Source organism: Oncorhynchus nerka, linkage group LG23, assembly GCF_034236695.1.
Source record: "Oncorhynchus nerka isolate Pitt River linkage group LG23, Oner_Uvic_2.0, whole genome shotgun sequence".
NCBI lineage: Eukaryota > Metazoa > Chordata > Actinopteri > Salmoniformes > Salmonidae > Oncorhynchus > Oncorhynchus nerka.
Window position 1 is genome coordinate 23,937,432 of NC_088418.1, and position 15,443 is coordinate 23,952,874.

The 15,443-nt window shown below is 41.4% G+C and overlaps 1 protein-coding gene across 7 annotated transcripts in view; it reads right to left on the reverse strand.

The window, feature by feature from the left end:
- The window catches only part of med24 (mediator complex subunit 24), a 37,062-nt gene extending 24,245 nt beyond the window's left edge, over positions 1 to 12,817 (reverse strand). For 3 of the 7 annotated variants that reach the window (XM_065007967.1, XM_065007966.1, XM_065007964.1), the window contains exons 1-11: positions 8,630 to 12,817; positions 6,303 to 6,467; positions 5,216 to 5,327; positions 4,924 to 5,107; positions 4,167 to 4,677; positions 3,496 to 3,663; positions 3,188 to 3,259; positions 2,816 to 3,043; positions 901 to 1,045; positions 555 to 592; positions 266 to 389 (exon numbers count right to left, since the gene is read on the reverse strand). In XM_065007967.1, the coding sequence (XP_064864039.1) occupies positions 4,642 to 4,677; positions 4,924 to 5,107; positions 5,216 to 5,327; positions 6,303 to 6,467; positions 8,630 to 8,822 (690 nt within the window). In that variant the 5' untranslated portion in view covers positions 8,823 to 12,817 and the 3' untranslated portion in view covers positions 266 to 389; positions 555 to 592; positions 901 to 1,045; ... (2 more) ...; positions 3,496 to 3,663; positions 4,167 to 4,641. The remainder of the gene's footprint in view (positions 1 to 265; positions 390 to 554; positions 593 to 900; positions 1,046 to 2,815; positions 3,044 to 3,187; positions 3,260 to 3,495; positions 3,664 to 4,166; positions 4,678 to 4,923; positions 5,108 to 5,215; positions 5,328 to 6,302; positions 6,468 to 8,629) is intronic. The other 4 variants (XM_065007965.1, XM_065007968.1, XM_065007970.1 and 1 more) reach the window with 4 other exon arrangements.
- Positions 12,818 to 15,443: the final 2,626 nt, after the last annotated feature.

Below are 15,443 nucleotides of genomic sequence, written 5' to 3' on the forward strand. Positions count from 1 at the left end.
TGAGGACCAGGTTCTGACCGTGACACTTATGTTACATGAATCATACTACACATCATATAAATGTGGCAAAGCCGCTTGCAGCTGCGCCACTCAGACAGCACAGGCAGAAAGCTATTGGGTGGTTGGCCACCTAGTGGTGTTGTGCTGAAAGAGCAGGACAATGATGCAAACTCTTCAGGATAAGTGTAATTGTTATTTGGCATGGACAGGAGGGACCTGATCCTAGATCAGCTCTCCTGCTCTGTGACACTTTATGAATACTGACCTACATCCCTATGATAGATAGCATTAGTACTAGGTGTGAGACCAACTTCTGATCCGTAGGTCTGCAACCCGTGACACTGCATGAAGAAGGATATGTCGAACAGCAGGGCTCGCACCGAGGACGACTTGGCAGCAACGAGATAGAACACATAGTGCCCGATGTTAATATTAAATTGGTTTCAACAGCTCCCACACTCAGCATGTCTTCAACATTAATGTAAAATCTCATTCAAAAAGTCCCATACTCAGTAACACTGGAACTGTGAAACATTCTTAACTCATGTACTCACATCCTTCTCCACTGAAGTGCTTCAGAAACTCATTCAGCCTGAAGAGCAAAGACAGAGCATCAATAAATCATCTCCTGCAAACATTATGTTCCTCTTCCATCATTTGGACATTCCCATTTGGACTTTAAAGCCACAATCCGTAATTTGTTTTTCAACCAAAACGGCTGCCCCGCCACTTGGTTTGCTATTAAGCTGAGGAATGGGGCTGGAGTAACCAATACCAAATTACAGATTGCATCTTTAAGACTCTCCACAGTAACATCATTTGAGTCTGTCAATACAGTGGATTGAACTGTCCTAATGGACTTTAATATAATACATGTCAGTATGTTGATGTCTGTCTCACTTGATGAACATCCGGGCAAAGGATGTGAGTTTTCCCGTGGCTGCGATATGCAGCCAGGAGGGGGTCCAGGCTTTTTCCAGACAGCATGTGTCACGGCACAACCAGCAAGCCCCCTGGAGACTTGGGAGTGGTCTGCATTCACTGTCTAACACAACAGGGGAAGACAGATACAGTGATGACAGTGTGATATGACTTCATGACAAGGTGAACTAACGGTCTTATCATCAGTACTAATCCAGGGATATACAGTGCCTTGCGAAAGTATTCGGCCCCCTTGAACTTTGCGACCTTTTGCCACATTTCAGGCTTCAAACATAAAGATATAAAACTGTATTTTTTTGTGAAGAATCAACAACAAGTGGGACACAATCATGAAGTGGAACGACATTTATTGGATATTTCAAACTTTTTTAACAAATCAAAAACTGAAAAATTGGGCGTGCAAAATTATTCAGCCTCTTTACTTTCAGTGCAGCAAACTCTCTCCAGAAGTTCAGTGAGGATCTCTGAATGATCCAATGTTGACCTAAATTACTAATGATGATAAATACAATCCACCTGTGTGTAATCAAGTCTCCGTATAAATGCACCTGCACTGTGACAGTCTCAGAGGTCCGTTAAAAGCGCAGAGAGCATCATGAAGAACAAGGAACACACCAGGCAGGTCCGAGATACTGTTGTGAAGAAGTTTAAAGCTGGATTTGGATACAAAAAGATTTCCCAAGCTTTAAACATCCCAAGGAGCACTGTGCAAGCGATAATATTGAAATGGAAGGAGTATCAGACCACTGCAAATCTACCAAGACCTGGCCGTCCCTCTAAACTTTCAGCTCATACAAGGAGAAGACTGATCAGAGATGCAGCCAAGAGGCCCATGATCACTCTGGATGAACTGCAGAGGTCTACAGCTGAGGTGGAAGACTCTGTCCATAGGACAACAATCAGTCGTATATTGCACAAATCTGGCCTTTATGGAAGAGTGGCAAGAAGAAAGCCATTTCTTAAAGATATCCATAAAAAGTGTTGTTTAAAGTTTGCCACAAGCCACCTGGGAGACACACCAAACATGTGGAAGAAGGTGCTCTGGTCAGATGAAACCAAAATTGAACTTTTTGGCAACAATGCTAAACGTTATGTTTGGCGTAAAAGCAACACAGCTCATCACCCTGAACACACCATCCCCACTGTCAAACATGGTGGTGGCAGCATCATAGTTTGGGCCTGCTTTTCTTCAGCAGGGACAGGGAAGATGGTTAAAAGTGATGGGAAGATGGATGGAGCCAAATACAGGACCATTCTGGAAGAAAACCTGATGGAGTCTGCAAAAGACCTGAGTCTGGGACGGAGATTTGTCTTCCAACAAGACAATGATCCAAAACATAAAGCAAAATCTACAATGGAATGGTTCAAAAATAAACATATCCAGGTGTTAGAATGGCCAAGTCAAAGTCCAGACCGGAATCCAATCGAGAATCTGTGGAAAGAACTGAAAACTGCTGTTCACAAATGCTCTCCATCCAACCTCACTGAGGAGCTGTTTTGCAAGGAGGAATGGGAAAAAATGTCAGTCTCTCGATGTGCAAAACTGATAGAGACATACCCCAAGCGACTTACAGCTGTAATCGCAGCAAAAGGTGGCGCTACAAAGTATTAACTTAAGGGGGCTGAATAATTTTGCACGCCCAATTTTTCAGTTTTTGATTTGTTAAAAAAGGTTGAAATATCCAATAAATGTCGTTCCACTTCATGATTGTGTCCCACTTGTTGTTGATTCTTCACAAAAAAATACAGTTTTATATCTTTATGTTTGAAGCCTGAAATGTGGCAAAAGGTCGCAAAGTTCAAGGGGGCCGAATACTTTCGCAAGGCACTGTAGTAGCGGGTAAAAGTCCGCGTTGTGTTCATTAGAACGCACCGTAGCAACACATTTTCCAATGGACCTCCTGGTGAACATCATGACCCTGCTGACTTTAAGGCTAGGTAGGGTTGGCATGGGAAGAAGGAGGACCTTGAGGATGTTGGTGACGGTGGGCTCGGCTCACAGGATGAGGCCTGGGTTGGATGTTGGCATTTTCTGCAGTCTTCAGCCGTGGGGAGTACACCCTGTCCTCACCCCGAAGGTTACACGAGAGAGAAAAATACACTGACAGACAGACAGTGATAGGAATGTGTGAAAGGGGGAGACAGAATTAAAGATATTAGTGCCAAACTTGATGTATTTATACTGTATCATTATCTTCTAGTGATGTTACACATCTGAAGGTGCAGGATGGCTACCTGTACGTACCGTTTAGAAGTGAGGTTGGTGGTGTTGGGAGTCCGACAGGTAACCCAGTTTATTACACTCCTGCAGTCGCAGCTGTAAAAAACAGACATGGAGCAAAAAGCTCGTCAGATACTGTATAACCTGTCATTCGTGTTATAAACGCATGTATAAGGGATAATCAACAACGGGCTATGCATTCTAGGGAAAATAATGAACGACGTGGAAGGTGTGTTCCACAACATGCTAGCAGAGTGGAACTGACCTACAGAGTTGCATTATTTTCAAGAGAAAGCATAGAGCCCTGAGTTGAAGGGTGGTAGATAGCCTACCGGTTAAGAGCGTTGGGCCAGTAACTGAAAGGTCGCTAGGTAGAACCCCCGAGCCGGCAAGGTGGAAAAATCTGAAGTTCTGCCCTTGAGCAAGGCAGTTAACTGCCAACAACTGCTTCCCAGGCACCGATGACAAGGAGGTTGATTAAGGCAGCCCTTCACACCTCTCTGACTCAGAGGGGTTGGGTTAAATGCAGAAGACACATTTCGGTTGAATGCATTACCTTGAGCAACTGACTAGGTATCTCCTTTCCCTTGATTATCCCTTTTATACCATGGATATAAATAAACACATTTGCCACTAAAGATGTGTTAATTTACAGGTAGAAATGTGTTGAACATCCACTGAAGTAGCTAGCATGTTTACTAGATAGGTACATTAGTTGCTTTGGTAACCAACAAACAGACTTGCTATTTAGCTAACCAAACCATCAGTCCTAACTTGCTATTATGAAAATCGAATTCAACAATGTTTGAAATTCGACTTTTGCTTTCAAAAGCAGCTCACACTTGGAACATGTAAGAAATAACTATAACCATTGAATTCTACTGTGCTTTATAGGGAAATAATGCACGCTCTAGCATGCCCTTCAAGCCAATCAGAAACGAGAATTCAACAATGCCATGGCATAAAACATGATACCATGCTTCTTATGTTCTGGATCACTCACATGCATTGCTGGTCAGCCATGTCCAGCAGTGGTGTGAGCTTCAGAGGGTATTTAAAGGCAATGTTCACGTCGTCCATTAAGTCCTGCTGCAGATTGACAGAGACTAGACCAGCAGTATTCACTAGCCTACATTCATTTCATTCAGTGGTGATTGAGTAATATGACCAATGTATTTTTTACTGGTAAATAAACTTGAAACAGACATTATAACCATTGATTGTTATGATGTCAAGAGAATAACTCAGTCACTATATCTGTACTGTACATTCTCTCCCTGGGGATACTTCTTCAGTCTGAGGAGAACATGGGGGGATCTAGAGATGAGAGATGGTTCACGGGCTCCAAGGAAAATAAAACATTCACATCCTGTAACTATCCGGCCTTCATTGTGAGAAGTACCTCGAGGATGGTGAAGGCGGTCCACTTCAAGCTCTTCAGTGCCCTCTGGTGACTATGAGGCCAGTGAAACACGTCTTCAGATCTCCAACACAAAGCGTGGCGCAGGGATACGCTGCACAGGGGAACGCACCACAATGGGGGGGGGGGGGGGGGGTCAGTATTCCATTTCAATTCAGAAAGTAAACTGAATTACAATTTTACCTCAATTTAAAGTGAAACTCGCATATGCTTTGCATACGTTAACTCTAGACCAGGGGTTCTTAAACCTTTTCAGCTCAAGAACCCAAATTATAAATTCACTGTCCTCCCGTGATCCAAATTAAGTATAAATAGTGTGTGATTATAGATTTATTCTCACTACTCGAGATCCACCTCTCACATGGCCAGGGCCCACTTTGGGTCCCGACCAATATTTACGAAACCGTGCTCTAGACCAATCAAGGCTCAGGTTCATGGTTCCTTCCAGCATCATAAAGGCGTGGACCGAGGGGAACGATGAGTGATGCAGGGGGTCGGACTGTTCCAACACTATCGTAGGAATACTGAGGGGGAAGATAGGTCAGATGATTATTTTTAAAAAACAGCCATTGTGGCTTCAATTATTGTTTACAAAGGCAATGGCTTCTGCTCCAAAAGTGCTACATTCTCACCTCTTCACCAATGAAATACACACTTCCAGCTTGCCTCTCAGTGTCTGATTGGTTAGACTGTTGAGGCCCTCTGTCACTTTGAGAAAAGCTTGCTCCACATTGGTCCAGGAGGCTTTTAAAACATATCAGGGGAAAAGCAGAAAATCAGTATAAGACAAAGTAAGATTTATCCTACTAACTGAAAGAATACACATACAATGGACGGAGCCAAGCCCTCAGATATGATGTGGAGTTAAACATACTGTTGGATTCTGTATTTTACATTATAGCCATTAGCATATATATGATTTAAATATTATCTGATGTTGGTTGTGTGAGGTGTCTGCATTTGTGCACTGGAGCATCATTATGAGATTAAACAACTGCTTGCTACTTGCCTGTTTGTGTGTGACAAGAACTGAGTAACATGGTGTGACCTGCATGTTGCAAAAATGTAGATAACAGCCCAGCAGATGCTTTGTCCTTGTTTTTGTATGTAACAATATTGAGCACATGGTGTGACTTGCTGTATCTTACAAAGTGAGATGAGATGGAAAAATACTGAACAACACAATAACAGGAACTGAGCAACTGTTATAACTAGGGGGTGATACCACAACAGTAAGGATCTATACATCGACGGAGGGAGGACTCCAAGAAGCGCCAAGAGGCGGGGACCCGCCTGAGCGCCTGCGATAGGCTGGGCAAGTTTAAACCACGCCCAGCCTCTACTGTGATAGGCCAACAGACGGGTTGGAACTATGTCTATCACAGTATAAGAACAACTGTTTATGTACATCCTGTCAGTTCTCTGTTCTGCCCTGCGTGGCATTACAGTGAGCCCGTATATACGAAAGTTGCATTTGCCATTCATTACATAGCTAATAAAAAATACATAGTATAAAATCGGTGACTCATTGTTATATTTATCCTGATACCAGATTCGAATTTACGCAACTCTAACAATACCAATGAAATCCATTCAATCAAATGCTACAACAACAATATTAATATTTTACTGTCATTTCAGTTTGATCACAATAATACGCAGCCAAGCACAGGTAGTGATAGGAAAATCCCTTAGAAGATTCCGTAGCTGCTGACTGACCTTGGTTCTCCAGGCATGCGATGTGGACCAGGGCCCTGTTCTTGGTCCTGTTCACCAGGTCCCTTAGCCTCTCCTGGCAGGCCCTATGGCTGGCTTCAGTGCTGGCCGCTGGCCCCAGCTCCCCGAGCCTCTCGCAGTACCAGGCACAGCCTGTCAGCAACCACACTACCATGCAAATTGAGGTTTGGGATTATTCTGCAGATTATTTTTCAATATGAAAAGGTGACTTGACATCAGAAATGCACTCACTCTTTAGCCCTGAGAAAATTATTCGAGCAGCAGACTCATACCGAATAGTACTTTAACCATATTTAATAACAAATGGTGAATAGAAGGTATGTCATCTTTGTCAGGTTGCATCTATTTATACGCAGAGCCAGGATGAAACATTTTCCAGAGCTAACACCAATGCCCAATTTAAAGGAAGGACTAATGAAAGGATGCGCACCTGAGACGGTGGGAGCACATGTCCAGAATCTACAACAGGGACTTGACGCAGATCTCCCTGGAGAAATCATCAAACAGGGGCATTTGTCAGACAAGTTGTCAGCCGATGAAAGTATGCATGTCTAGTAGTGGTCAGTTGGTATTAGCCAGAGAGATATAAAAAGGTGGCCAAACTGATGGCTAAGAGTACACTTGAATAAGACACCATCTGAGGAAAGACATTTCCATTTGTAATTATTGTGCATAATAAATCAAGCACACTAGCCAATCTTGAACACTGCCTTTCCTACTATGTGCAGAATATGAAGATTAACCCTTTAATATCGCTACAACCAAAGAATACAGATCATATATGTCTATTTTGAAGCTATGTATAGGATAAACGATGGGTTTCAAAATGTCAACCATACCCGGGAACTGATGGCATACTTTAGGTAGGACAAGATGAGCGGGTTGGGAGAAGGGCCAATCATTGCCTGCTCCATAAGAGCCTCTGGAACATAGGGAAATAAAGAAATGACTTATTTCATACCCTGAAATCATATTAATTAACTGTTTACTTTCCACATCGCATACATTTACATGGATGATCAACACAAGTCAGCTGACCTGCCAGGTTGAGGTGGAAAGGGAGCCACATGGGACTAGGCTCCTTCCAAGCCTGGAGTATGGCTTGTTTCAAATTGACCACCTTCATACCGACAAGAGCTAAACACATTATCAAACACATGCAATACATGGAAATCAAGAGTTTTTAGCATATGAAAATGTCATAAGATGGATCAGCTCCATTATGTACATCTTGGTGAAACTGTAGCCACAAAGCTGTGCCTGGTGACACTGCTGGCTCACTGTGATGCTAGCCCATGCATGTAGCGTCGGATGCTCAATGAAGCTCGTAGTGCAGATCCAACGCATGCACATGAACCAGAAGTAGTCTGGCGGTAAACAGAAGAAGTGTTCAAAAGTTGTTTATTTTGGATAAGTTACACCTTGCACACACAAAGAACTAGCTTATTTGACCGCAACTAAGGGATTCTGCCGCAACTAAGGGATTCTGGTTCTGTATCCCAACAGAATCCCTTAGTTGCAAGATGAAGCGAACAGCAACCAACGTCTCCATCACACTTACAGCGTCATTGCGTTTTGGTACACCAGAAGTACATTCATTTCTAATGGAATGCTGCTTTTGCCTTGCAGCATTGTATTGAAGAGGCAGTTGCAGTGCGTTCTGTGTGGTGCATACGGTGGATTTATCGAACATATGCATTAAATTGTATGCGAAGAAGACGGCTTGACAGAAATGGTAGCAGAAGGTGAAATGCTCACTAACAGGGATGTAAACCAATTTGTGCACAACATATGAGAGAAAATATGAGAGAAATACGTTTTTTGTGCATATGGAACATTTCTGTGATAATTTATTTCAGCTCATGAAACATGGGACCAACACTTTACATCGTGCGCTTATATTTTTGTTCTGTTTGTAGCATTTTTGCACATTTATTTCCATATGCTTCCCTATTGGACCCACCGCTATGCCATTTCTCATCCTGGCTCTGCGTATAAAGAGACGGAATCTGACAAAGATGACATACCTTCTATTTACCATTTGTTATTAAATATGGTTAAAGCACTCATTTTCCAAGATAATCCATCCACCTGACAGGTGTGGCATATCAAGAAGTTGTTTCAACAGCAAAATAATTACACAGGTGCACTTTGTGCTGGGGACAAGAAAAGGCCACTCCAAAATGTGCAGTTGTCACACAACACAATGCCACAGATGTCTCAAGTTGAGGGAGCGTGCAATCGGCATGCTCACTGAAGGAATATCCACCACAGCTGTTGCCCGAGAATTTAAATGTTAAATTCTCTACCATAAGCCACTTCCAACTTCGTTTTAGAGAATGTGTCAGGACGTCCAACTGGTCTCGCAACCGCAGACCACGTGTAACCACGCCAGCCCTGGACCTCCACATTCGGCTTCTTCACCTGCTCACCTTCAATGGCTACTGGGGCGGAAAGCCTAGTGGTTAGAGCGTTGGGCCAGTAACCGAAAGGTCCATACATCCATACATCAGGACCCAATGAATTTATTTCAATTTACTGATTTCCTTATATGAATATAACAGAATAAAATTGTTGAAATTGTTGCATGTTGCGTTTACATTTTGTTCTTTCTATACAGTGTAATTACTCCTTTCTATACAGAAATAAATCAAATACTTCACCAGAAAACATGACTTAGCCGCAAAGGAATCGAGGATCATTAGCTTCTTTAAACAAATAGCTGTGGATTGTTTCAAATCACAAGCTTATAGGCCAATGCCTTTTTTGGAAGCCCGCAATTTGGGCACATTAATTTCTGTCAATGCATATATTAATTACAGTCATTTACCATTCTCGTTCTCAGAGTGGAAACGTTGTTTGCAGAGTTCCCAACCTGCTACACTTGGTTTTGGCTTATTTCATAACAATAATTTACTAGATGTGTCCATTTTTTCATTGTCTTTTGTTCGGAGTGCGCCATGTGAGCAATGAGCATGTGTCTGGTTTCTCTGTCCTGATGACGTTGAGGGAGCGTGGTGTAAAGTACTTAAGTAAAAATACTTTGAAGAACTACTTAAGTACGTTTTTTGAGTATCTGTACTTTACAATTTATATATATGACAACTTTTACTTTATCACATTTCTAAAGAAAATTAATGTACTTTTTACTCCATACATTTTCCCTGACACCCAAAAGTACTAGTTACATTTTCAATGCCTTGCAGCACAGGAAAATGGTCCAATTCACACACTTATCAAGAGAACATCCCTGGTCATGCCTGCCGCCTCTAATCTGGAGGACTCACTAAACACAAATGCTTTATTTGTAAATTATGTCTGAGTGTTGGAGTGTGCCCCTGGCTATCCATAAATAAATAAAAACAAGAGAATTGTGTTGTCTGGTTGGCTTAATATAAGGAATAAGAAACAATCTATACTCTTATTTGTACTTTTGATACTTAAGTATATTTTAGCAATTACATTTACTTTTGATAATTAAGTATATTTAAAAGCAAATACTTTTACTCAAGTAGTATTTTACTGGGCGACTTTCACGTTTACTTGTGTCATTTTCTATTAAGGTATCTTCGCTTTTACTCAAGTATGACAATTGAGTACTTTTTCCACCACTGCACAGAAATGTAGGAGAGTTTTTTTTTTTTTTACTCTTGGCACACAGATCCCTTTAGTGGGATAATTTGTCTACATCAGGCGAATTGCATAGCGCCAAATTAAAATGACTAAAAATATTTCATAATCATGAAATCACAAGTGCAATATACCAAAACACAACTTGTTGTTAATCCACCTGGCGTGTCAGATTTCAAAAAGGCTTTACGGTGAAAGCATGCGATTATGTGAGGACAGCTCTCAGCAGACAAAGCATCACAAACAGCTAGCAGGCAAAGTAGATTGCTTTTCTGACTTTCGTGACCAATCAAATTAATCGCTTACCTTTGATGATCTTCGTATATTTGCACTCACGAGACTCCCAGTTACACAATAAATGTTTGTTTTGTTCGAAAAAGATTCTCTTTATATCCAAAAACCTCCATTTGGTTGGCTCGTTTTGTTCAGAAATCCACAGGCTCATACGGTCACGACGGGCATACGAAAATTCCAAATAGTATCCGTAAAGTTCGTAGAAACATGTCAAACATTTTTTTATAATCAATCCTCAGGTTGTTTATACAATAAATAATCGATCATATTTCAACCGGACGGTAGCATTTTCAATAGAAGAGAGAAAGAAAAGGTCTCGCTCCAGGCGCGCGCGCATGCATAAATCTGAGGACATCTGGCTATCCACTGACACGATGTGATCATTCTCGCTCATTTTTCAGAATAAAAGCCTGAAACTATGTCTAAAGACTGTTCACACCTTGTGGAAGCCATAGGGAAAGGAATCTGGTTGATATCCCTTTAAATGGAGGATTGCAATGGAAGAGTAGTTTCAGAAAAACAGCACTTCCTGGATGGATTTTCCTCAGGTTTTCTCCTGCAATATCAGTTCTGTTATACTCACAGACAATTTTTTGACAGTTTTGGAAACTTTAGATTGTTTTCTATACTAATCTGCCAATTATTTGCATATTCTAGCTTCTGGGCCCGAGAAATAGGCAGTTTACTTTGGGCACGTTTTTCATCCAAACATCAAAATACTGCCCCCTAGCTTAAAAAGGTTTTAACATCCATTGCAAATGATAATATATTAAAACTATAGTTTCTCAAAGTAAGCTATTTGAAAAATCTTTCCATCAAACTCCCCCTCCATAATCACCAATCCTCAGTGTGAAAAAGCAATGCAGCATTGGCCTATAGGCTACGAGTTAACATATTTAGCCACCAACGGAACACAATGTGTCCATACGGTAGAGGCTGATGATCTCGCATTAGTTGACTTTTAACTTCTTGATTTGTATCATTTTAAGTCATATTTGTATGACTAACCACGTGACAATGACTTTGAGAAACGAAAACGTTATTAATGAAATGAAGGTGTTCCACGAAAATGCGTAAATTAAAATCAGAACGGGCAAGCAGAACTGTAGAAATTGTAGGATAAATTGTAGCCTAAGCTTAATCAAACTCGAAACTCACTGCGCCGCCTATGAAGTCTTTATAAAATAATTGCCTCCACGTTTCCATGGTCGGATTTTCCCTATAGGCTACTTTGAATAAAGGTAAAACATGCCTCATAAATAAAACATTCAGGTTTCAAACAATTAAGTATGTTTTCAAAATGCATACTGCCCCCCAGCTCTCATTGTAAAGTGGTGGGTGATGCGCTGTTAGCTTGTTGCCTGCACTGAAATGGTAAATAGGAGGCAATACTAGGTATTTTTAATCATGCACCAAAACGTTTTTTTTATCATGCGATTGCATTTAGAATTGTTGCGCAATGAATGAGGTTATAAAAGCGCACGTTTTACTCCAGCAGCAACCAGTTTAGGAGCTGCAGGAGAAATCGTGCTCAAAACAGGCTCTGTATGCTGTGCGCTGATAGTTGTGTTGGATAAAAATACACACAGCGCAATTTAATTCCACTACATTATGCAAATTAACCTATAGACCAATAAGCTGATGGTCAAATGTATTTCAATGCACTGGTATTTCCAGCAATAAATATAAAAAGCATTATTTTCCAATAGGATTTTTGGGGGAAGTTAACAGTAAGTTTTATCAGCTTTTCTAACCCTGGTGTGTGTGATGGTGGGAGTGCTGTGTAAATGTGTGCAGATGCTGAGAAGTTTGTGTCTTGTGTTAAGCAATGTGTGTGTTGTGTGGCGTGTGTGTGCGCGCATGCAGGTGGCAAGGGCACAAGGTTGGAGGTATTATTTGTCTCTATAGGCTTAATCAGTTGGGCTACTAAAAATACAACATACCTGTGATATATACAGCCAAAATGTTACTAATTGGTAAATAGTAACTCTGCTTTTTTGTTCACGAAAATACCAGTTATATCTATTCTGTTACCACCCCTGGTGTGTGTATTTTACTTTTATTTGAATAATCTCCGTGTTCTACATCAGCCCTGAAAATATAACAACATGACCACTGTATCTTGAGATATTGGACAAAGTGTTGAATTTTGAACACCTCCCTCTGCAACAAGATTCTGATCTTCCTGACAGGCCGCCCCCAGGCGGTGAGGGTAGGCAATAACACTTCCGCCACCCTGAACATCAACACAGGGGCCCCTCAGGATGTGTGCTTAGCCCCCCCCCCTGTACTCCCTGTTCCACGACTGTGTGGCCACGAACGACTCCAACACCATCATCAAGTTTGCGGATGACACGACAATGGTAGGACTGATCACCGACAACAATGAGACAGCCTATAAGAAGGAGGTCAGTGACCTGGCAGTGTGGTGCCAGGACAACAACCTTTCCCTCAATGTCAGCAAGACAAAGGAGCTGATCGTGGACTACAGGAAACGGAGAAACGAGCACGCCTCCATCCACATCGATGGGGCTGTACTGGAGCGGGACAAGACCTTCAAGTTCCTCGGTGACCACATCACTAAGAAATTAACATGGTCTACACACAGCCACACAATTGTGATGAGTGCACGACAGCACCTCTTCCCCCTCAGGAGGCTAAAAAAAGATTTTGCATGGGCCCTCAGATCCTCAAATAGTTCTACAGCTGCACCATTGAGTGCATTTTGACTGGCTGCGTCATTGCTTGGTACAGCAACTGTAAGACACCCAATTACAAGGTGCTACAGAGGGTGGTGAATACAGCCCAGCTCATCACTGGGGCTGAGCTCCTTGCCATCCAGAACCTTTATACAAGGCAGTGTCTGGGGAAGGCCTCAAAGACTCCAGCCACCCAAGCCATAGATTATTCTCTTTGCTACCGAACAGCAAGCGGTACCAGTGCACCAAGTCTGGTACCAACAGGAACCCTAAACAGCTTCTACCCCCAAGCCACAAGACTGCTAAATAGCTAATAAAATGGCTACCTGGACTACCTGCATTGACCCTTTTTAACTAACTCTTTTGCACTGACTATGCACACCCTGGACTCTACCCACACCCACTCTGCTGCTACTGCTTCACATATGCTGCTGCTGCTACAACTCAGTCTTCTCTATCCTGTTAGCTAGTCACTTTACCCCTACCTATATGTACATATCTACCTCAGTTACCTCGTACCCCTGCACATCGACTCGGTACTGGTACTCCCTGTATATAGGACATGTTGTTATTTTTACTCATTATTCACTGTGTATTTATTCCTTGTGTCACTATTTATATTTGTATTTTATCTTTAACTCTGCATTATTGGAAAAGGCCCGAAAGAAAGTAGTTCCCTGTTGGTCTACACCGGTGGTTAGGAAGCATGTAAGAAATACAATTTTATTTGGAATTTAAGATTCCAGACAGATGATTTGGTTTCTTATTGACATGGGAATCATTGACCTGTCCGCTAACTTTTCTGCCTTTTCTGATCACTTGAAAAGAAGATATCTCATAGTAAGTCCTAGCTCTTGATCGTGACTCAATTCCATTACATTACACTTAAGTCATTGGAGGAAAGCCTCTTTGTATGGGGGAGTTTTATAAAGTGCCCCACCTGATTTTTTAGGCACAATGACCTTATCTTTCATATCAGCGAGAAATAAACCGAAACGTTAAATTGATACACAATTTTATAGGGTTAAGGTTAGCGTTCTCACACTGCCATCTCACATCGCGTGTCAATTAGTGCTAATTAGCTATTTGAAATGCTCTGAACACCCGTGTGTAACGGAAGGCCGCCAGAAACGTGTGGTCGCTGAAAAATACTGTTGGCTGCAACTGGGATAAAGCTGGTTAAAACAGTGTACAAAGTATGTATTTTGCATTTGTGAAATTATTTTGATGTGATACGAAAGGCATCGCAAGTGAGAATCTATTCACTTTTTGGGATAAAGCTGGTTAAAACAGTGTACAAAGTATGTATTTTGCATTTGTGAAATTATTTTGATGTGATACGAAAGGCATCGCAAGTGAGAATCTATTCACTTTTTGATGGAGTATTTGGCTGTCAGAGTGTTTCCGAAAGGGACTAAGACCACCTTATCTTGACCTAAATAAGTCATATCCTCGTGAAAAAAGTGTTCGGTGTTCCTGAAAAGCTGCTCTATAACACGGGATACAATACGAGAACAAAAGTTTAATTTCCAAACTTACCACGCTACCAACGCAATGTCTCCTCAGAATCCTTAGTTGCGGTCGAAGCTAACAGATAACAGGTCGTTCACACACTACCGACATCTTTACTTTGGTGAGATGTCGCTTTTCACTATTTGGCGAGTAACAACAGTATATTGAAGCCATCACTAAACAAAATTCTGGAAAGGTCATGTTGAAGAACTTAGAAAAACTATAACGCCATGTAATTTACCAGAGCAATTATGCATCATGCACATAACGTTACTAGTATGAAACTACCATACCCAGAGTGCCTTTCTAGATAGGTTTTTGTTGTTCACCGTGTAGATTGTTTGCAGGAAAGTTGTTGACGTATTGCAATGTACATTTGAGACATATCTAGTAACAACGACTAGCTAGCAAGCTGTCTTCCACAGCAAAGTAAAACAGTAGCTTACTGTTTTAGCTTGCACCGAGAGCCTTGGCATACTCAATGTGAAGACTATGATACGTAGCTAGCTAGATAAATAACCAGTTAAATAAATACTTACATGAAACGTCGACAATGTATGAATTTAATAGATAAATGTAGCCTAATGTTGGATTTACAAGACAATGAACGCCATCTTTTGTTTAAACTACGAGAAAAACATCGTATACACTGATTGGTCAAGAGAGACAGTTTTGATGAAACAACAGGCCCATTGGTTACTTTCGTTCAAACCGCCAATTTTCGCCACTAGATGTCACGCCTCTCACACTTATGTTTGCGCTCCTTTGTCACAGTTTAGTTGGGAACTTGGAACGCGAACAAATCTTCAGAGGATAGGTTAGGTGTAGAATAACAATACAGCTGATATTGATACACAATTACTAATTTAATGGTTTAACATATGACACTGAAAATGCCACAATAGGTCTACTGCCCCCCCTCCCCTATCAGGGGGTGTTTTGAATATACCACCGTTAAATTAATGTTGGAAAATCTAAGAACAACAAG